The sequence below is a fragment of the Muntiacus reevesi genome, chromosome 2, assembly GCF_963930625.1.
Source record: "Muntiacus reevesi chromosome 2, mMunRee1.1, whole genome shotgun sequence".
Taxonomy (NCBI): domain Eukaryota; kingdom Metazoa; phylum Chordata; class Mammalia; order Artiodactyla; family Cervidae; genus Muntiacus; species Muntiacus reevesi.
The window spans coordinates 85,148,168-85,171,525 of record NC_089250.1 but is presented as its reverse complement, the minus strand read 5'-3'; the positions used below and the strand labels follow the sequence as shown (position 1 = coordinate 85,171,525).

The following is a 23,358-nucleotide window of genomic DNA, read 5'->3' as shown; positions in this document are numbered from 1 at the left end:
CAAAAATCTGTAAGTGAAATCAAAAGACAAGCCCTAACATCCCATATAACCAACAAAAAAATATTATCAGATTATATGAAGAGTGTCTACAAATTAATTTAGAAATGTACCCTTTCCCCAAAGGAGAGAAAAATAGCCAAAAATATGAACAGGTCATTTACCTCAAAAATCTTATGATTACTTAAGGCCCAGTCCCTGGATCACTTCTCTATTTATAATTTCTCCTTGTTAATCTCACTCAGGTTTATGGTTTTTAAATATCACATAGTCACTGAATGACTCCCACATTTTCTCTCCAGTCCAGACCTCTCCCCTGAAATTGAGACTTGTATATCTGCCTGCTTGACATCTCCATAGGCAGTTCAAACTTAACTAGTACAAGGTCGAACTAAAATTTCCCATCAAACTTGCTTCCCTTGTAGATGTCCGAAGTGCAGCAAGTGGCAGCTTCATTTTCTTAGTTCCAAACCTTGTAATTATTCACAGCTCCTATCTGTTTTCATATACTACATTCAATCCTTCAGCAAATACTATCAGCTCTACCTTCAAAATCTATTCTGAATCTGACCACCTCTCAATGTTTCCACTGCTATCACGTCAGTTCACTTGCTCAGTCGTGTCAGACTATTTGCAACCCTATGGACTGCAGCATGCCAGAGTTCCTGTCCATCACCAACTCCCAGAGTTTACTCAAACTCATGACCATAGAGTCAGTGATGCCATCCAACCATCTCATCCTCTGTTGTCCCCTTCTCCTCCCACCTTCAATCTTCCTCTGCCTTTTCTAAACCCAGCTTGAACATCTGGAAGTTCTCAGTGCATGTACTGTTGAAGCTTCACTTGGAGAATTTTGAGCATTACTTTGCTAGCGTGTGAGATGAGTGCAATTGTACAGTTCTTTGGCACTGCTGCCTTTCCTCTGGAACTGGAATGAAAACTGACCTTTTCCAGTCCTGTGGCCACTGCTGAGTTTTCCAAACTTGCTGGCATATTGAGTGCAGCACTTTAACAGCATCATCTTTTAGGATTTGAAATAGCTCAACTAGAATTACATCACTTCCACTAGCTATGTTCATAGTGATGCTTCCTGAGGCCCACTTGACTTCACATTCCAGGATGTCTGGCTCTACGTGAGTGATCACACCACTGTGGTTATCTGGGTCATTAAGATCTTTTTTGAATACTTCTTTTGTGTATGCTTGCCACCTCTTAATATCTTCTGCTTCTGTTAGGTCCATACCATTTCTGTCCTTTATTTTGCCCATCTCTGCATGAAATGTTCCCTTGGTATCACAATTTTCTTGAAGAGATCTCTAGTCTTTCCCATTCTATTGCTTTCCTCTATCTCTTTGCACTGATCATTGAGGAAGGCTTTCTTTCTTTTTCTTTTTTTTTTTTTTTTTGAGGAAGGCTTTCTTATCTCTTCACGCTATTCTTTGGAACTCTGCTTTCACATGGGTATACCTTTTCTTTCCTCCTTTGCCTTTTGCTTCTCTTCTTTTCTCAGCTATTTGTAAGGCCTCCTCAGACAACCATTTTGCCTTTTTGCATTTCTTTTCCTTGGGGATGGTCTTGATCCCTGCTTCTGATACAGTGTCATGAACCTCTGTCCATAGTTCTTCAGGCACTCTGTCTATCAGATCTAATCCCTTGAATCTATTTGTCTCTTCCACTGCATAATCGGAAGGGATCTGATTTAGGTCATACCTGAATGGTCTACTGGTTTTCCCTACTTTCAAAGAATTTCAGTCTGAATTTGGCAATAAGAAGTTCAAGATCTGAGCCACAGTCAACGCCTGGTCTCATTTTTGCTGACTGTATAGAGCTTCTCCATCTTTGGCTGTGAAGAATATAATCAATCTGATTTCGGTATTGACCATCTGGTGATGTCCATGTGTACTCTTCTCTTGTGTTGTTGGAAGAGTGTGTTTGCTATAACCAGTGTGTTCTCGGCAAAATTCTGTTAGCATTTGCCCTGCTTCAGTTTGTACTTCAAGGTCAAACTTGCCTGTTACTCCAGGTATTTCTTGATTTCCTACTTTTGCACTCCAGTCCCCTATAATGAAAAGGACATCTTTTTTGGGTGTTAGTTCTAGAAGGTCTTGTAAGTCTTTATAGAACCGTTCAACTTCAGCTTCTTCAGCATTAGTAGTTGAGGCAGAGACTTGGATTACTATGATACTGAATGGCTTGCCTTGGAAACAGAGATCATTCTGTCATTTTTGAGACTGCACCTAGGTACTGCACTTTGGACTCTTTTGTTGACTATGATGGCTACTCCATTTCTTCTAAGGGATTCTTGCCCACAGAAGTAGGTATAATGATCATCTGAGTTAAATTCACCCATTCCAGTCCATTTTAGTTCACTAATTCCTAAAATGTCGATGTTCACTCTTGCCATCTCCTGTTTGACCACTTTCAATTTACCTTGATTCATGGACCTATCATTCCAGGTTCCTATGCAGTATTGTTCCTTACAGCATCGGACTTTACTTCCATCACCTGTGACATCCACAACTGGGCACTGTTTTCGCTTTGGCTCCATCCCTTCATTCTTCCTGGTGTTATTTCTCCACTCTTCTCCAGTAGTATACTGGGCACCTACCGACCTGGGGAGTTCATCTTTCAGTGTCATATCTTTTTGCCTTTTCATACTATTCATGGGGTTCTCAAGGCAAGAATACTGAAGTGGTTTGTCATATCTTTTTGCCTTTTCATACTATTCATGGGGTTCTCAAGGCAAGAATACGGAAGTGGTTGTGCCATGTTTGCCACAAAACGTGAAGAGGACCACGTTTTGTGAGACCTCTCCATGATGACCCATCTTTCTTGGGTAGCCCTACACATCATGGCTCATAGTTTCACTGAGTTAGACAGATTATGGTCCATGTGATCAGTTTGATTAGTTTTCTGTGATTTGTGGTTTTTATTCTGTCTGCCCTCTGATGGATAAGGATAAGAAGTTTATGGAAGCTTCCTGATGGGAGAGACTGACTATGGGGTAAACTGGGTCTTTTTCTGCTGATGGGCCATGCTCAGTAAATCTTTAATCCAATTATCTGTTGATGGGCGGGGCTGTGTTCCCTCCCTCTTGTTTGACCTGGGACCAAACTATGGTGGAGGTAATGAAGATAATGGTGACCTCCTTCAAAAGGTCCCATGCGTGCGGTCCCAGGAATGCAGGGCCACACTCAGTGCCCCTGACCCTGTAGCAGGCTACCACCAACCCACACCTCCACCAGAGACTCCTGGACACTCATAGGCAAGTCTGGGTCAGTCTCTGGTGGAGCCACTGCTCCTTTCTCCTGGGTTCAGGTGCACGCAAGGTTCTGTTTGTGCCCTCCAAGAGTCTGTTTCCCCAGTCCTGTATTAAGTTCTGTAATCAAATCCCTTTGCTACACTCAATATGCCAGCAAATTTGGAAAACTCAGCAGGAGTCACGGGACTGGAAAACATCAGTTTTCATTCCAATCCCAAAGAAAGGCATTGCCAAAGAATGCTCAAACTACTGCACAATTGCACTCATGTCACAACCTAGTAAAGTAATACTCAAAATTCTCCAAGCCAGGCTTCAATAGTTCGTGAACCGTGAACTTCCAGATGTTCAAGCTGGTTTTAGGAAAGGCAGAGGAACCAGAGATCAAATTGCCAACATCCGCTGGATCATCGAAAAAGCAAGAGAGTTTCAGGAAAGCATCTATTTCTGCTTTATTGACTATACCAAAGCCTTTGACTGTGTGGATCACAACAAACTGTGGAAAATTCTGAAAGAGATGGGAATACCAGACCACCTGACCTGCCTCCTGAGAAATCAGTATGCAGGTCAGGAAGCAGCAGTTAGAACTGGACATAGAACAATAGACTGGTTTCAAATAGGAAAAGGAGTAGGTCAAGGCTATATACTGTCACCCTGTTTATTTAACTTATACACAGTGTACATGATGAGAAATGCTGGGCTGGATGAAGCACAAGCTGTAATCAAGAATCCTGGGAGAAATATCAATAACCTCAAATACGCAGATGACACCACCCTTATGGTAGAAAGCAAAGACCTAAAGAGCCTTTTGAGGAAAGTGAAAGAGGAGAGTGAAAAAGTTGACTTAAAGCTCAACATTCAGAAAACTAAGATCATGGCATCCGGTCCCATCACTTCATGGCAAATAGATGGGGAAACAATAGAAAAAGTGGCAGACTTTATTTTTGGGGACTCCAAAATCACTGCAGATGGTGACTGCAGCCATGAAATTAAACGACTCTTGCTCCTTGGAAGGAAAGTTATGACCAACCTAGACAGCATATTAAAAAGCAGAGATACTACTTTGCCAACAAAGGTCCATCTAGTCAAGGCTACGGTTTTTCTAGTAGTCATGTATGGACGTGAGAGTTGGACTATAAAGAAAGCTGAGAGCTGAAGATTTAATGTTTTTGAACTGTGGTGTTGGAGAAGACTCTTGGAGAGTCCCTTGGACTGCAAGGAGATTCAACCAGTCCATCGTAAAGGAAATCAGTTCTGAATATTCATTGAAGGACTGATGTTGAAGCTCAAACTCCAATACTTTGGCCACCTGATTCGAAGAACTGATTCATTTGAATAGACCCTGATGCTGGGAAAGATTAAAGGCAGGAGGAGAAGGGGATGACAGAAGATGAGATGGTTGGATGGCATGACCGGCTCAATGGACATGAGTTTGAGTAAACTCCGGGAGTTGGTGATGGACAGGGAGTCTCGTGCTGCAGTCTGTGGGGTGGCAAAGAGTCAGACATGGACTGAGCGCCTGAACTAACTGAACTGAATCAAATCCCACTGCTCTCCAAAGTCAAATTCCCTGGGGATTCTACTGCTATCACTCCAGTCTAAACTGAACCACCATCATGTCTTAGCAGGATACTACTATAACTATACAACTACGCTTCCAAAAACCTGGCTCCACCAAACCCACTCTCAAAATCCTCCAGTAATTTTTCATTCCACTCAGTTTGAAATCAATATTCATAGTTAAGTGTCTTCAAGACTCTATGAGATCTCCACCCTATCCTGCCCTTGGCCACTCCTCCCCCAGCACCTTTTGATCTTATCTTCTTCTATTTTGTTCTTGTTCACTGTACTCTAGCCACACTAGCCATGTGATTCCTCAAGAAGTCAAGGAGCATTCCAACCTCAGGGCCTTTTACTAACCATTATGCGTGCCTGGAGTACTCATCTCCCCCACCCACCAACCCCAACACCACCACCCCCTCCCCTGCAGCCATATTATCATGACTCATGCCTTCAAGAGCACTTTGTCTGTTATCACTCTGGTCTTCTTGGACTATTTTTTTATTTACTGCTGCACCTCGAGGCATGTGGGTGGGATCTTAGTTCCCTGACCAGGGATCAAAAGTAGGCTCCCTGTATTGGAAGGCAGACTCTTAACCACTGGACCACCAATTTAAAACAGTGCAAGCACCTTCACTCCAAGCACCTTCACTCCAAGCCCTCTCTCAGTCTTCCCTGCATTATTTTCTCCCTGGCACTCATCATCATTTGACTTACTTCTCATTGACTTTACTTGTTTTAAGCTGTACATGGGCAGGAATCTGTTTCTCATGTACACTGCTATATCCCTAGGATAGTGCCTGGCATTCATTTGTTGAATGAATAAGAAACCCAAATGCCCAATAAACAGAGGGAAGAAATGCCCAAACTCATTGGTAATCAACAAAATATAAATTAAACAAAAATGAGAAATGAGATACTATTTCACAGTTAAACATTATCAATTTTTGTCAAAGATGTGGACAACAAAACAAGTTCTTGGTGTTGGAGGCAACACACAGCCACATAAGTATTTTAGAAAGCCGTTAGGCAATATCAAGAACAGCTAAGCCACTATATGCAAACAAACATTTAAAAAAAAAAAAGAGCAGCTGTAAGAGGGCAGTCCTAAGATTCAACAATTTCACTTCTGGTGTATATAAAAAAAATTATCAAGGATGCTCAAAGTGGCATAATTTGTAAAAGTAAAAAATTTGTAATAGCAACAATTTGTAAAAGTAAAAAATGTTCATCAGTAGGGGAATATCATATTTTACTTGTCTATTGCCCACTGATGAACATTGGGCTTCCCTGACAGCTTTCCCTCAGTTGGTAAAGAATCCACCTGCAATGCAGGGGACCCCAGTTTGATTCTTGGGTCAGGAATATCTGCTGGAGAAGGGATAGGCTACCCACTCCAGTATCCTGGCCTAGAGAATTCTATGGACTGTAGATAGTCCCTGGGGTCCCACAGAGTTGAACATGACTGAGCGACTTTCACTTTCACTTTATATGATGAAAACCATTCATGAGCTAAAAGAAAGAGGCAAATCTCTGAGTTTTAACATGGATATATCTAGAAAGCAAAATGTGCAGTGTAAAAAGAAAGTTTCAGAATGTTATTTAATACATAATTTACATAAAGGAAAAATAAAATCTTCTACACAAACTACATCTCTGTATCTACATACAGTTTATATTAAAAACTAAAAACAAAAATATGGACTATATATACACCAAATTCATTCACTTCTGAGAAAAAAGGGAAGAAAACAGGGACTGAGAAAGAAACATGTGGAATTTCAAATTTGTCTTTGACATTCTTCTCAAAAACATAGTAGACAACATTAACACGTATTCATTTGGAGTAGTGGATATATGGGTGTTTATTATACCATCATTTCTACTTTTCTACATTAGAATTTTCATCAGTAAATCAGATACATAAAACTGCTAACTTTATTAAGTCTTTAACATTTATAGTACACAACTACATATCTAAACAAGAAAAATAATTTCTCTAATACTGCCTTCTGCTCAGTCATTTTATACTGCATTATCTGAGACCACTTGCAAATTATTTATGTTGGCCTTCAAAAGCAGGTTTGTACTTAGAGCAAATAAAAAGTCAACAGAAAAAAAAATTATGAATTGTTAACAGTTATGTTAATAGAAACCTTTAATAGTCAAAATGCAACATATAGATTGAATTACCATTTCTACTTTTAATTGGAGGATAATTATAACATTGTGATGATTTCTGCCACACATCAACATGAGTCAGTCACAGGTATACGTATGCCCCCTCCCTCTTAGACCTCCCTCCCACCCCACCCCTCCAGGCTGTCAGAGAGCACTGGCTTTAGGAATATGGCAAACCCCACTGCCTCTCTGTTTTATATATGGTGATACACATGTTTCAGTGCTACTCTCTTAAATCATCTCACCCTCTCCTTCCTGCAATGAATTACTATTTTAAAAAAACTTAGATATTCAAGTTTCTTTTCCTATAATAATAAAGAATGACCCATAAACCCTGTTAGCTGATAAACTGCCTTTTTTAATAGACTTTTTAAATAGTCATTATTGTCATTATTGATGACAATATAGTCATTGATGACAGAAACTTAAGAACAAATTAGACAAGAAGAAGGAAAGCTATCATGCAATGTAGGATAAAGAATAACTTCTTCCTTTCAAAAATTAGTTGAAACTAGTATTTAATCAAAATCACAAGAAAAATAAAGGATTTCTAATGCAAATAAATTAAACAAGAGAGTATTTTCTTAACACTACTAAAATAAATTTACCTTAATGTGCTGTTAATTGCTCCCAGTTTACTAGCTTGCTCACAGTCTTCTAATTCTTTGGTATTATTTGCCACTTTTGAGTACTGAAAGGAAGTTCATAATAAGTAAGTTTAGTGATTATTATTATCTTTATTTCATTTTCCATTGGCAGAAGAGTCAATTTGTCAATGATAATATATACTAAATATAGACACATCTTATCATCAAAATCCCTAACATACAGAAGAAATACAAATGAAAATATGTCACAAATTTCCACCTAATAAGTAAGCAAAGACATTAAAAATATAGCAGTTTGCATTGGTATGTTGGTGATGATGTGAACTAAGAAGACCCTCTTGGGAAAGTAACTTAACATTTACGTAGAGCTGCAAATATGAATAAATCCTTGAGCCAGCAGTGCTACTGCTGCATCTATATCCAGAGCAACATTTAAAAACAAGAATCACTCTAGAAAATTATTTGGTATTCTCTCATAATATTGAGATAGGCATACCCTTTGGCCCAGCAATCTTACTTCTAAATATAGACCTAAAGAAACTCTTACATATGTGCACAATTCGACGAAAGACAAAGATGCCAGTGCGTCATTGTTTGTAATAGCAAAAACCTGAAAACAATTGAAATGTCTATCAACAGAGGAATGGCTAGTCGCACAATTATACAAATATCTATACAACTGAGTATTTTACAGCTATTAAAATTAACCAAATCTACATATAACAGCAGAGACAAAATGTTAAAAGCCAATACTGAGTAAAACTATTAAGTAAAGAATGTTTTTAACTTGAAGAAACACAAAATATAAATTTAAAGTTTCAAAAATTTCAAGTAAAAGCTCTATATATTACTTGCAGATACATGTGTAATACAACATAAAAAGTATCATGACATAAAAAGGATACACGACAACTTCAGCAAAGTGACTAGCTCTAAGGAGGGAGGAAATATTATTATATAATGGGACTGGGACAGAGTTCAGAAGGGATTTCAATTATCTTTATACTATTTATTTTAGATCTGAAACAAAAATACCTAAAAAAGGGTGAGCACAAAAGACTGCAAATGGTAGAGAGCATAAGAACAAAATGGAGAGCAAATGCATTAGGAAGCAGAGAGAGAGGGTATGATTATCTTGTTGAAAAAGAAGAGTAAAAACACATGCCTGATAAAACACCTGCTGATTAGGTAAACTGACACTGTAGTTATGTTTTATAGTTCTTCTAGAAGTTCTAAAAACAGAACTAAAGTATTTCAAAAGAAGCTATCTAATTTAATTGTAAGAATATATTACACCTCATGACTTGCTACAAAATCAGGGATTTGGGATTTTCAGGCAAAAATGTGCCTGTTCTCAGCTAACCATATTATGGTTCTCTTTTGCAACTGCATCAACCAATAGGGGGCAAGTTTCACTACGTAAAGCAGAAATATTTAATGAAGAAAAGTGACTTACCTTATTAGAATTCCCAGCTTTAATTCCAACTGGAATTTTACTCTTAAAAGAACAACAATAAAAATTTAGAAAATGATCTTTATATTTCTTGAGATTTTTTTCACAGATTATGAATGCCATTATCCTAATTCAAAGACTGTTTTGGTCCACGAGGAGAAAATATACATTCATTCAAATTCTATTTTCATACTACCTCTTGAGATGAAAGGTAAAGAACTACCCCAATGTACAGGCTTGTAAATCATAGTACAGAAAACTGAAAGACAAAGGTTGTCATAATCAGCTCTAATAACTCTCAATGCAGTAAATAATAGTTTATATAATTTTTAGGTTCAAAAAGGCCCTAGCAAAATCACTTTTTCCATAAACTTTCTTTCCACAGAAACTTCTTAAAAATTCAAAATTATTTGAAATTTATTATGTTCAATTAAAAGTTTTGCTCAAAGTTGACATTTAAAGTTTAGATAATTTTGAATTAATACTAAAAAGCAAGAGTAAGTTCTTTGACAGAACTGTGGTTGGCAAGGGGGAGGGCGTGGGGGAGCAAAGGATTGGCAGTTTGGGGTTAGGAGATAAAAACTACTGTATGTAGGATGGATAAACAACAAGGCCCTACTGTATAGCATAGGGAACTAAATTCAGCATCCTGTGAAAAAACGAAATGGGAAAAATATAAAGAAGTATTATATGTATAACTGAGTAACTTTGCTATACAGCAGAAATTATCAACATTGTGAACATGATGTAATGTCTAACAACAAAATCAACCACACTTCAATAATTTTTTTTTAAAGAGTAAGCTCTTTGGTTCATGGTTAACCTAAAGGTTTACCAATGTAAGAACTGCATCAGTGTTAAGAACTGTATATAGGTCTATCTTTTCTGTAAAATCAATAATTCATTTCAAGCATAAATAAATCTATGAATCATTACAACTGGTTTATCAAGCACAATCTTAAACAAAAATCATATCTGAAAGCAGTCAGTCTCGGGTTGATCCTCGGATCATACCAGGGGACTGATTTCCAACATCTGAATCTACGGATTATCAAATTAATAGCAAATTACCTATTAAAACTTTTTCATGTTTCATAGATAAAACTTAATCAAATTTTCAGAATAAATATTTTTCTGTCAGGCTGAAGAATGTAAGTAACAATAATGATAAAAAATTTTTTCCCAATGAACAAAGAGATCACGTAGTAAAACATTACTTGCTGTCAATATTTTATAATTTCAGTGTCTTCTAGCACCACTAACAGAGGGCAGAAGAGAGAAAACTATAAAACTCAAGCCAAATGTAACAGTTACAGTTATCAGACCCTGGATTTAAAGTATGAAATACTTATCAAAAGTGCCCTCTCACTGTTGTCTTCTAGCTCACATAATATGCTAAAATAAAAGTGTACTTGCAGCTTTTTAAAAGGTTTGAAGCTAAATGCAGTAACTTGTGACTTAAGTGAATCTTAATACAGGCTATTGAGAAATACTGGGATAGGCACCACAGATGATAGTCATGTATAACATAAAAATCACAAAAGGGAATTATTAAAAGCAATGACAAATGTAAAGCTAATAACTAAAATCAAACATGAAATAAACCTCGCCATTGCCACTAACAATATGAAGCAGTCTGCAAATTACAAAATTAAGTAAGCCTCATGCTTAAATTAGACTTCAAATTATAGAATGCAAATTGCAACTCTGTATCATGACAAGTTCGGGTTCAATATGAAATGCCTACTAAATTCTCCCCCAAAGAGAGAGAAATACAAACATCCTCACATTAGTTAAAAGAACCAACATAAACGGATAGTTTTTATCTCCAGAAAGAAATGAAAGAAGATGGCATTGGGAAGGGAAGAGACAAATTTTTAAATACTTGTGTTAGATTTCTTATGTTGGGGATTTACATGCAAATAAACACTTTCACTTATTTTTGTTAGAAATTTAAGACTACAAGACAGAGAAGGAGAAATACTGTATGACATCCTTTATATGTGGAATCTAAAAAAAATGATACAAATGAACTTACAAAATAGAAAGACTCACAGACTTAAGAGAAGGAACTTATGGGGGTAGGGCAGAGGGAAGAGACAGGGAGTTTGGGCTGGACATGTACACACTGCTGTATTTAGAACGGATAACCAACAAGGACCTACTGTACAGCACATGGAACTTTGTTCAATGCTATGTGGCAGCCTGGATGGGAGGCGTGTTTGAAAGAGAATGGATACATGTATATGCATGGCTGAGTCTCTTCACCATTCACCTGCAACTATCACACCACTGTTAATTGGCTATACCCCAGTACAAAATAAAAAGTAAAAAAAAAAAAGAAATCTAAGACTACAGAGGATAAGCCACTGTAGACAAAAAGAAACTGATATTTTAACATAAAAACAACTAGAAACATATACTGTGCAAAGTAACTCTTATAGCTCAGCAATAAAATGGCAACTCAATTTAAAAATGGGCAAAGTATTTGAACAGACATGCTTTTGATGAATACATACAAATGGCTAATATGCACTGAAAAGATGTCTGATATCAGGGAAATGCAAATCAAAATCAAAATAAGATGCCATTTGTAAGGACGGCTAAAATAAAACATAATACAGAGAACTTCCCTGGTGGCACAGTGGATAGCAATCTGCCTGCCAATGCAGCAGACATGGGTTCAATTCCTGGTCTGGGAAGATTCCACATGCTTCCACATGCTGCAGAACAACTAAGTCCATAGGCCACAACTACTGAGCCTGTGTGCCGAAACTACTGAAGCCCGCACACCTAGAGCCTGTGCTCCATAACAAGAGAAGTCATGGCTTCCAAGCCCATGCACCACAACGAAGAATAGCCCCCACTTGCCGCAACTAGAGAAAGCCCACGCCAAAAAAAAAAAGATAAGACAGCAATAAGTGTTGACAAGTATGCATAGAAACTGGAACCATCACACATTGCTAGAGTCCATGTAAAATGATGCAGCCATAATGGTTAACAGTTTGGCAATTCCTCAAGAGTTAAAGTTACTATATGATCTAGCACTTTCACTCCAAAGTATACTTAAGAGAACTGAAAAACATATGTACACACAAATATCTGTGCCTGGATATTTATTCATTATTCATAGTAGCCAAAAAGTAGAAACAATCCAAATGTCCATCAACTAAGAAATAAACAAGATGAGGTATACCCATACAATGGAGTGTCACTCAGTAACGGGATGAAGTACTGATGCACACTATAGCACAGATGGACCCTCAAAACACTATGCTAAGCTAAGGAAACCAGTCACAAGTGATCACATACGGCATGATTTTATTTACATGAAGTGTCCACAATAGGCAAATTCATAGAGACAGGATGGATTAGTGGTTTCCAGCAGGAGAGAGTAGGAAACAGGGAATGACTGCTCAGGGATAGGCGTTTCTTTCTGGGGCAGTGAAATGTATTACAACTAGATAGTGATGACTGTTGTGCAATTCTGTAATACACTAAAACTCACTGAATTGTGTACTTTAGAATGAATGAATTCTATGGTAGGTGAATTATGTGTGAATAAAGCTGTTATTAAAAACCATAATAGTAGTAATGATATTAAAATAATAATTCAAGTTCATATTGACATAAACATACAATAAATAAAGGAAAAGTTCTTTATGCAGTAGAATGTCAACTAATGTAGAAGAAATGGAATCAGAAAAATCACTATCAGACAATCATCATATAAATAATTAATTCAGGCAAGAATCATGAGTGGATGCTAAAACCACGATGGTAAAAATACAATAAAAAAACTGGATGCTTTCATAGTTTCAAAAAATGTTTCCCAGTTTACCATGAAGAAATACAGCCATACAAGCCTAATCATGTAATCATGATGATGTAATGTGCCTCCCAATAGGACACTGAGAAGGACACAGCATCCCTTCTATGCTGTACTGACCAAAGTGCATGACCTGAATGCAATCATTAGAAAAGGCCAGAAAAAAACAAAATAAGAGGTAGTCTCCAAATAACTGGTGTATTTTAAGGAAAGGAGGAAGGGAAAAAGGAAAGGAGGGACGGAAGGGGTTTGTTAAAGAGACAACAAAAGAGAAAGGATCACTGAAGGACTATTCCAGATTAGAGAGATATGACATCCAAATGCAAGGTATGATTCTGGGTCAGAAACTTAGTTGTTATTGTTGCTATTTCTGTAAAAGCACATAATTAAGTCAGCTGGTGATCTGTGATTAAAGTCTATAGACATTCAGTTCAGTTCAGTTCAGTCGCTCAGTCGTGTCCGACTCTTTGCGACCCCGTGAATCACAGCTATAGACATTAGTATTATATAAATATTAATTTCCTGATTTTGTTAATTACACTGTGGTTAATAATCTTATTTTTTAAGAAATACACACTGAAGTATTTAAGGATAAAAGATCATGTTGGTAACATATCTAAATGGTTCAAAAAATAATAATATATACATATAGATAGAAGAAGAAAGGAAACTTGGTCAACATTTAACATTTGGGGAAATATGGATAAAAAGTATATGGGAATTGTTTGTACTATTCTTGCAACTTTTCTGTAGGTCTGAAATTATTTCAAACTGAAGAGTTAAAACATTTTATTCTTAAAGGAAAACATAAATAATTTTTAAAAGAAATTTTCCCTTTAGAAAGGACATTGGTTCAGATGTTTTTTCCTGTTTGTAAGGCAAAAACTAGACTAACTGATTTTAGGTAATAGAACAAAAAAGTAAAATGACAATAACAGCTTCTAACTAATTACTGTCAAAAGTGAAAGTGAAGTCGCTCAGTCGAGTTCGACTATTTGCGACCCCTATGGACTGTAGCCCACCAGGCTCCTCCGTCCATGGGATTTTCCCAGCAAGAAACTGTCAAAGAGGAATATAATTAATAATGCTAGATGTCAAAAATTAAAGTCTGAACTGTAGCATTCCCCTACTAATAAGTACAGCCCTTTTTCCTCCCAGTGTAACAAGACCAAGTGAAGACCTAATTCCAAGCTTTGAATTTCCCAACTTTTTGCACTCTAATTCCTACTCTAAATTTGAAATTTAAGGTCCAGTAGCATTTTCTTGGAGAAGGCAATGGCACCCCACTCCAGTACTCTTGCCTGGAAAATTCCATGGACTGAGGAGACTGGTAGGCTGCAATCCATGGGGTCCCTAAGAGTCGGACATGACTGAGCGACTTCACTTTCACACATTGGAGAGGGAAGTGGCAACCCACTCCAGTGTTCTTGCCTGGAGAATCCCAGGGACGGGGGAGCCTGGTGCGCTGCCATCTATGGGTTCGCACAGTGTTGGACACGACTGAAGTGACTTAGCAGCAGCATTTTCTTTGCCCATGAAACAAGATGCAGATTTAATAAAGCATGAAATAACAGTCAACTATAGATCCTGTCCTAGAACAGGCCTCCATTTTAGAATCAGACTCTAGTTCTATATCTAGTCACCAACATCACTGGATACATGAGTGTCTTCAAATGCATTTTGGTGGCAAGTACAGACTAAATCTTCCATAACCTGGTTAAAAAGAAGAAAGCTGAGGGCATGTGAATCTGATGCCAAGTCCAAACGCTTTGACATAAGCCTGAAATGTAGAGTTCATGCTTATCTAAAAGCCCAAGACAAAGCATTTCTTTTCTTGATTTTTAAAAAATTTATTTTACCTCAGGGCAAGGCTCCACATGACAGTCTTTTATTGAACAATGGCCATCTTCTGCCCAGAAAGGACACGGTCGCTTCAGGTTAACCTTGAGAGAAAGAATGAATGAGCATCAGTCCACATGTGTCACAGTCTTACAGTGCTAAGTATCACTGTGCTGGGCACCAGGGACCTGGTGGTGAAGGAAAAGCATCCTACCCTGAGGCATTTGTGCAGTTCAGAAGTTAAAACCACTCAAGTTTTTCAGACATCCAAGGTCTAATATAAATTTTAAAAAATAAATGCTATTAGTCCTCTGACACTTCAAAAAGGAATGAAGTCCAAGCATACTGCTCATCTGAAGAACCTGGAAAGCATTATAGGACCACTCTATAATGTCTCCCATCTCCTTACCATCACCCACTGGCCAGGTTCTCCCAGGCACCCACTCCCTTAATAGATGTGCACTGAGCACCCATTCTGCACCAGGCTTGTGTGGGCTCCAGAGGCAGAAAAAGCACACCCTCCCTGCAGCTTATAGTCTCCTGGGGGAACCAGGAATCACCTATTTGAGTGTTTACTTAATTACAAATTCTGGCAAGTACTACAAAGGAAAATCCAGAGTTCTGTGATGGAAAATATCAGGGCTGGTGGCTGGAGGCATCTGAGGAGGTGGTGTCTTAGTTGGTGGAAATGTGCGTATGGAAAGGTAACAGGACTGGGACAGTTCAGGGAATTGAGAAGCTGACTTAGTTTCACTGACTTTTAGAGGGGAAGGCGGGGAGTGTCAGGGAATGAGGGAGAGATAGGCAAGACTATGCAGGACATGTCAGCGGGGACAAACTCTGGTTTTCATTTCTAAACCTAACGGGAAGGCACTAATTCAATAGGAACTCCATGTGGATTGCCCAAGCCAAAACTCAAAGCTTTATTCTTATTTCTGCCCTTTTCTTTATCCCCTGAAAACAATTCATTGTTCACTTTTCACCGTCTCTTCTTCACCACCTACCCCTGTCCTGACTACTGCAAGTCTTCCTGCATCTACTGCCATCTAGTCTCTAACACAGTAGCTACAATCAGCTCTTTGAAACACAATTCAGAGCATACCAAGGCCTGCTCAAAACCGTCCCACAGCTTCCCATCACCTTTAGAGTAAATCCACAGGCCCTCATTCGCCTGGCCTCCTACCACCTCTCTGACCTGTCTCCTTCTACAGACCTCCAGGCGCAATGGCCTTCTGGCTGGGAACACACCAAGTTCCTCCCTGTCTCAGGGCCTTTTCAGTGGCTCCTCCAGATCTTTTATGGCTCAATCCCCTCACCTCCTTCAGGGTTCTCTCAAAGATCACCTCTGCAGAGAGACCTTTCTGACCAGACTCTCTAAAGCAGTGTCTAGTATGTACCCTACACACTGTATCATTATAGCATTTATCACTACCTGAATATTCTCTACTTATTGTCTGAACCCCTCACTGTAAGGACAGGGATTTTACCTGGTTCATTATTTTACCCCAGTATCTACAACACATAATAGACACCTCAATAAAATAAATGTGAGGTGAGGTAAGCCATACCCAAATCAGCTGGCACCCTTGGAAATGGCAGGTGCCCCTGAGCTGCTGGCTTGTAAATCTAGCTCCACCCTGACACTTCCACAGGACAGGCACAGGCATCTCAAATGTACTAAGACACCCCAAACTGTGCTCTGCCCTGTAGTAATTCTTGCCATCTCAGTAAATACCAACTCCATTATTCTAGTTCTTCAGACCAAAATCCTGGATCACCATAACTCTTCTCTCACCCCACACAGATACCTCTGAAAATCAGGTCAGGTCAAAACCCAAGTCCAATTCAGTGGCTGAGAGCCCCTCCCTAGGCTGATTCCCTAGTTGCCTGCCCCTTGTGCACTGGCCTCCTGCTGTTCCTCAGATACATGAAGCACACCATGCTCCCTGAGCCTAGACTCTTGTTCCTTAGATAGCCACAAGGCTTGCTTTCTCATTCCCTTGAGGGTTGCTTCAATGGTACTTTCTCAGTTTGCTGTTTTAAGTTGATACATTTTAGGCTAATCCGTTACACAGTGATAGATAATTTCTACAAAATGCAAAGAGTAGGCTGTGCACACACTGTAACAGGCTGCTCAGGGTACCCTTCAGGAAGAAAGGGCCTCTACCCCAGGCCTGGAAATGTTGCAGGCAGCCAACCTTGGCTACTGAGAGCCACTTTGCCCAATGTCACTACATCCAAAGACTGGTGTAAGGAAATATAGGGCTAGACATCCCCCTGAAGTGGGGACAGCTCTGGGGGTTGTACTATCTTAAGAACTCCCCACTAGGGGCTTCCCTGGTGACTCAGTGGTAAAGGACCCACCTGCTAATGCAAGAGACACACATTTGGTCCCTGGTCTGGAAAGATCCCACATGCCTCAGAGCAACTAGGCTGGTGTGCCACAACTATTAAGCCTGAGCGCTAGAGCTCAGGAGCTGAAACTACTGAGTCCATAAGCCACAACTACTGAAGCCCAAGCTCCAGAGAAGAGCAAGAGAAGACACCACAAGGAGAAACCTGAGCACTGCAACTGGAGAGTAGCCCCCATTCACTGCAACTAGAGAAAAGCCCTCACAGCAATGAAGACCCAACACAGCCAAAATTAAATAAATACATTCAAAAAATTAAGAACTCCCCCCAAAGTGTCACCTGAGGTCACAGCTTTAATTCCCCCTTTGCCCAGTCCTGACGTCTCCCTTCCTTTTCCTTCTCTACATTGTTGTTTCCAAGAGCTGCCCCTAATTAACCTCCTGGACACTAAACACAGCCTCAGAGTCAGCTTCACAGGAACTTAACCTGTGACAACATGTCCAGCTCCAGAAAAATAAACTACTGCTATTTTGGGGGATCACATTAAATTTATATATTAACTCTGGGGCTTCCCAGGTGGCTCAGTGGTAAAGAATCTGCCTGCCAGTGCAAGAGACACAGAAGATGCAGGGTTGATCCCTGGGTCAGGAAGATTCTCTGGAGAAGGAAATGGCAATCCACTCCAGTATTGTTGCTTCAGAGACAGAGAAGCCTGGTGGGTTACAGTTCATGGGGTTGCGAAAAGTCAGGCACAATTTAAGGAATGAACCACAACATGGGGGAGAGGTAACATCTTTATGCTACAAAAGACATCTGCCCATTTCTTTGAGCCTACTTCTGTGTCTTAAAGAAGTGTTTTGAAGCTTTCTTCTTTTAGAAATAATAAATGTATTTCTTGATTGATTTATTCCTGTATATTTTATCTTTTTTGCTAATGTAAATGGGGATTTCTTCTCCATTATATCTTCTAACATTGCTCGTATTTATGAAGATGATTTTTCAATATTAAATGTATAACCTGCTGTCTTAATGTATTTTTTATTATTTGTGTGCAATGTATTATTTAGAGTTTTCTGGGTCTACTTTTGTCATTTATACATGGACATGGCTTTATTTATCCTTTTAAGAATTTTGTCTCTAGTTGCTTTTTCCCATGTTTGACCCTATTGGCCAATATGGTAAAATATTAAATGAAATAGTAGGTGCTATTTCAACATCTACTGGAATAGGGCATGGCAACCCACTCCAGTATTCTTGCCTGGAGAATCCCATGGACAGAGGAGCCTGGCGGGCTACAGTCCACGGGGTCACAAAGAGTCGGACACGACTGAGTGACTAAGCACAACACACACACACACACGTGCTATTTCATTTAAGAGTCCAGTATTAAAGGAAACAGGAGGTGCCCTTTCAGCATGGTTCCTGATTTAAGGGGGGAATTCTAGTGTTTCCCCACAAGTAAGATGCTGCCAATGCTGATTTACGACTGAAATTATCAGGGTAAAGAATTATGAAAAGTCAAAGTGAAAGTCAGTCGCACAGTCATGTCCAACTCTTTGCAATCCCATGGACTGTAGCCCTCCAGGCTCCTCTGTCCATGGAATCCTCCAGGCAAGAGTACTGGAGTGGGTTGCCATTTCCTTCTCCAGAAAGAATTATGGATACTTCCTTATCCTTTTTTTCTTTTTCTTTTAGGCACCAAAATTTTCATTAACCCATCTTCTTGCTCTCTTTTAACATTATAAACCAAACTAACCTCTTTTTGACCCAGAGTTATGATGGGAACCAACAAGTTACAATGTGCTTTTACGTTTCTCTGGCCCCTCTTAACCACTGGCTATCATTCCTCTTGTCTTTCATCATTTTTAAAAGTCAGAATGTGTACTGAATCTTGTTGAAGACCTAAAAGTCTCATCTTTACATTCCTGGAATAAAATCCACTTGGTCATGATATATTTTTTTGGTAACACATGCAAAACTTAGGCATGAAATCATCTTTGATTTCACTGTTACTGTCACACCTTACATTCAATCCATCAAAAAAGTGCTGTGTTACCTTTTACATATGACACCAACTGGATCATTTTTCACCTCTTCCAACTCTACCACCTTATTCTACATCCACATCACCTTTCATCTGAACTACTGCAATAGCCTCAGAAATCACTTCTCCATTTCCTGTCTCCCACCCTTATTGTCTCTTTTGCACAAATTCCTCCAATAGCTTCTTATCACACTTTATATGATAATACGGCCCTCCAGTTTTTTAAAAGTCATTGTTTAATTCTCAAATTTTGATTTAAATGCTTAGATGAAAGCATAGTTTTATTTTTTGGCCACACCATGCAGCATGTGGGATCTTAGTTACTGATGAGGGATTAAACCCATGCCCTTGGCAGTGAGAGCACGGAATCTCTACTACTGCACCACCAAGGGAATTGCCTCATTTTTTTCTTTTTAAATCAGGCCCCTAACTACCTCTCCAATTCTCCCTCTCATTCACTTTCCTCCAGCTATACTGGTCTTCAAATACCCTATACCTGTAGTTCTACTCCCCTTCCTCAAAATCTTCTTTCTCCAGATCTTGTCATGGTTTACTCTTTCACCTTAGGTAGGTCTTTGCTCCAATGGTGCAGCCAAAAATACCTTCCCTTCCTGACCACCTTCTGTAAAACTGGGTTATCTACCTTCCCCACCCCTATTATTTCTCTTACTTTGCTTTATTTTCATCCATAATATTTACATTATCACAGGAAATTATATTTTATTTCCTACTTGTTCAAGGTTTGTCTCTCTAATCATAATAAAAAGTTTCATAAGTTTGGAAGCTTTGTTTTATTCACTTTATCCACAGCACCTAGAATACACTTTGCTACAAAGTAATTTGATAAATATTTGGTAAATAAAAGAATGGAATGGACAGTAGAAGACAGAAAATATAAATACCAGCTACAGCAGCCAACTGATCAGTTGTCAGAGGTTAGGCTCTTCTACTTGTATTTCCTTGCTAGATGAATCAAAACTATGTGTGTGTGTTTATTTTATTTATTTATTTATTTTTGTATGTGTGTTTAAAATTAACCTTTTCTCTTAGCTTTCCTCTTTTTTTTTTTTTTTAATTCATATGTTGACAGAATTCAGAGTAGATAGCACCCAAACATCTTAGACTTGAAGCTAACTGATTAACTAGATCCTTGCATTACTATCCTTTGGGAGAGGGTATGAATACACTGTGGTTACATTCAGAGTAATTTCAATATGTTGGCTGGAACATTTTTAAAATCCCATGCATAAGGATGAACTGTATGTTGGCTAGCCAAGCACACTGTTATTTCTGCCTACTTGATTTTCATTTTTCCTCCTTTTGCAACATCCCCTAATTTTCCTTTGAGAAACAATTTGCAAATATGCAAATACAAATAGGACTATTAACCAAATTGTCTTTTGGTCAAGGGGTAAGGCTATGTAGCCCTACCAAGACCAATTTAGACCTTTCCTCCCAGAAATCTGACTCTTGTATAATACAAAAACATAGGGCAATGGTTAATTTAATTCAAAATTTTGGTATCACAAAGAGAATGGCCATTAATCCCTGCTATAATTTTTGTCTCATCTGAAATATTTCTTTAGCTTATCTTTCAATTTTGTGAGCTGCCTCACATTTCTTAATAAAACTTCTGTTTTGTTTGTAAGCCAACAAAAGTACGCTACCTTAGGATATGTAAACCATTATTTCTTCTTTGGAAAATGTGGTTGATGTTGACCTAACAGGATTTCAGTGTAACGAACGATTAAATGAGATATTCATCCACGTATTTGAATATTTGAGTGCTTATTATTGACCAGATGGGTGAAGATACAGAGACAGAAGAAACAATTTTAAAAAGGGAGGGGTGGGAGAATGAGGCCATGACATTTTGAATGGACATGTGATTTGGACATTTCGTGAAGGGATGATCTTTGATAGAAGGAACACTTCCTTCATTGTGTTAGACTGAACCATATGAAACAGGCAATAGTCAAACTTTCCAACTTCTAAAAGCAACAATTTCATATGGGTAAGCCTACTAATAGAAAGGAAGCAAGAGAAAGCAGTTACAAATGCAGACAGACATAAATTTTGGACTAGGAATTAGAAAAAGGTATTCTAACCTGTGTTGTTTATATGAAAAATGTCTAAAATATTAGAATAGTTTGCTTAGGCATATATTTCTCTTTGAAGTAAGTTTATGGGATCTGCATCTTTAAAGGGTTTTGTATTGAGGAGATATATCCACTTTTTTGTATATTCTTGGTGCTGATGGGAAAAGGGGACGGGTTCCCAAATTTTTAGGTCTCTACTTTGGTATCTTTCTGTACAACTTAAAACTTCACACACAGTATATTTTTTAACCCTCAAAGTTATTTAAAAGACTAAGATAACCTATACAGAAACAGGATTAAAAAAATCATGCTCAATTTAAAAAATAAACTAAAAATGAAAATCAAAGAAAGTATAAACCCAAATGAATACTGAGAGCAAGAGTAGAGGCAAAAAAGTATAACAGCGGCTTTTAAACTATTGTTCTTTTGAATCTGTGTTATTGCTACTGCCTGTAAACTACCACTGGTTATTCTGTGAAGGTCTAGAGTGGGCCCTCAGAATTAAGAACCAATGCTGCAGTCTTACTACAGTGCTGTTCTGCTTATGTCCTCAGGCTGTTCTATCACTCCTCCAGTGAGCTGCCCAACAAAGACATTTGTTGGGACTTTGCACGTGAGAGCTGAACTATACAGAAAGCTGAGCGCCAAAGAATTGATGCTTTTGAACTGTGGTGCTGAAGAAGACTCTTGAGGGTCCCTTGGACTGCAAGGAGATCCAACCAATCCATCCTAAAGGAGATCAGTCCTGGGTGTTTATTGGAAGGACTGATGTTGAAGCTGAAACGCCAATACTTTGGCCACCTGATGCGAAGAGCTGACTCTTTTGAAAAGACCCTGATGCTGGGAAAGATTGAAGGTGGAAGGAGAAGGGGATGACAGTGGATGAGATGGTTGGAAGGCATCACCGACTCAATGGACATGAGTCTGGGTAAACTCCAGGAGTTGGTTGATGGACAGGGAGGCCTGGCGTGCTGTGGTTCATGGGGTAGCAAAGAGTCGGACACGGCTAAGCGACTGAACTGAACTGCACCTCTAACACTGATAGCACACAACACTGCCAACAGCACAACTTAAAGCCTGGGTAAGTGTGTCTAGATGACAAAACCTAACTCACAAGGGAGGCTGACAAAGTAAGTCTCAGGTATTTTCAATGTCTACAGAGGAATGGGTCTTTGCGCCTGAAAATCCAAACTGACCAATGAGAAATTCCCCACACACAGGAAGGGAGTTCAGATTCGTAATGTTCAAAAAGACTAAAAGGCTTTCACTACAAGAGTTAATACAGTCCAGTGATAAAGGATATACACAGAGTGCTGAGAAGAATAGAAAAGGATTTTCCCGAGTCATAAAAGTCACATCTGTAGAAAGCTATAGAAAAATCTTCAGTACCGATGGAATCAAAAGTTATACCATACCTTGTAATAACGAAAATAGTCTCGTTCTTGCAGCTTTTTTATTTTGGGGAAGATTTTGAAGGTGTTGAAGTTATCGATGCTATCAATGTCACACAAGCAGTCATCCAAGACTCCGGTGACCTAGGGGAAAAAACACATATATAATAGAAAAGATGTAAATTAATGTTTCAACCTTAGAAAATCTGTACTATTATGTAATAAGATAAATTATGCCTTCAACTTAGTATTTGCTGATTAAGATACATAACATTTAAAGCTGTCACTTTTTACAATGGTCAGTTAAATAAAAAGCAACAGAAGGATTATATATACCCATTCTGAAGAAATAAACATTCTTGTTCAGTGGTCAAAAAGAATGGTATTGAATACTCTCACCCTTGTCTAAACATATACAGAATCCAGTCACTGGAATACTAAGGCAACCACTTCCAAGATTAACCTGGAAATCATAGGCTGTAATAATACTGCTGCAGTAACTCTTTTAGATTCTAATTTATGGAACCCTTTTATGACATTCATGATGCTAAGAGCACCACATATGTTAACACATTTACCCTTTAAATACCTTATGAAATGGCACTATTCTTCTCACTTTACATAAAAGGAAACTAAGGTTTAGCAAGGTTAAAATAATTTTTTCCAAAGTAGACATAAGACTTAGTTCCAAGTCTATTGTACTTTAAAATAAATGATCTTAACGACTACTCAAAGTAATCAAAGAA

General features: G+C 38.5%; 1 protein-coding gene across 2 annotated transcripts in view; it reads right to left on the bottom strand.

The window, feature by feature from the left end:
* Positions 1 to 23,358, bottom strand: part of ERO1B (endoplasmic reticulum oxidoreductase 1 beta) — a 62,697-nt gene that overhangs the window by 27,892 nt on the left and 11,447 nt on the right. For both annotated transcript variants that reach the window (XM_065922253.1, XM_065922254.1), the window contains exons 2-5: positions 22,637 to 22,756; positions 14,747 to 14,830; positions 9,062 to 9,103; positions 7,606 to 7,688 (exon numbers count right to left, since the gene is read on the bottom strand). In XM_065922253.1, coding sequence (XP_065778325.1) covers positions 7,606 to 7,688; positions 9,062 to 9,103; positions 14,747 to 14,830; positions 22,637 to 22,756 — 329 coding nt within the window. The remainder of the gene's footprint in view (positions 1 to 7,605; positions 7,689 to 9,061; positions 9,104 to 14,746; positions 14,831 to 22,636; positions 22,757 to 23,358) is intronic.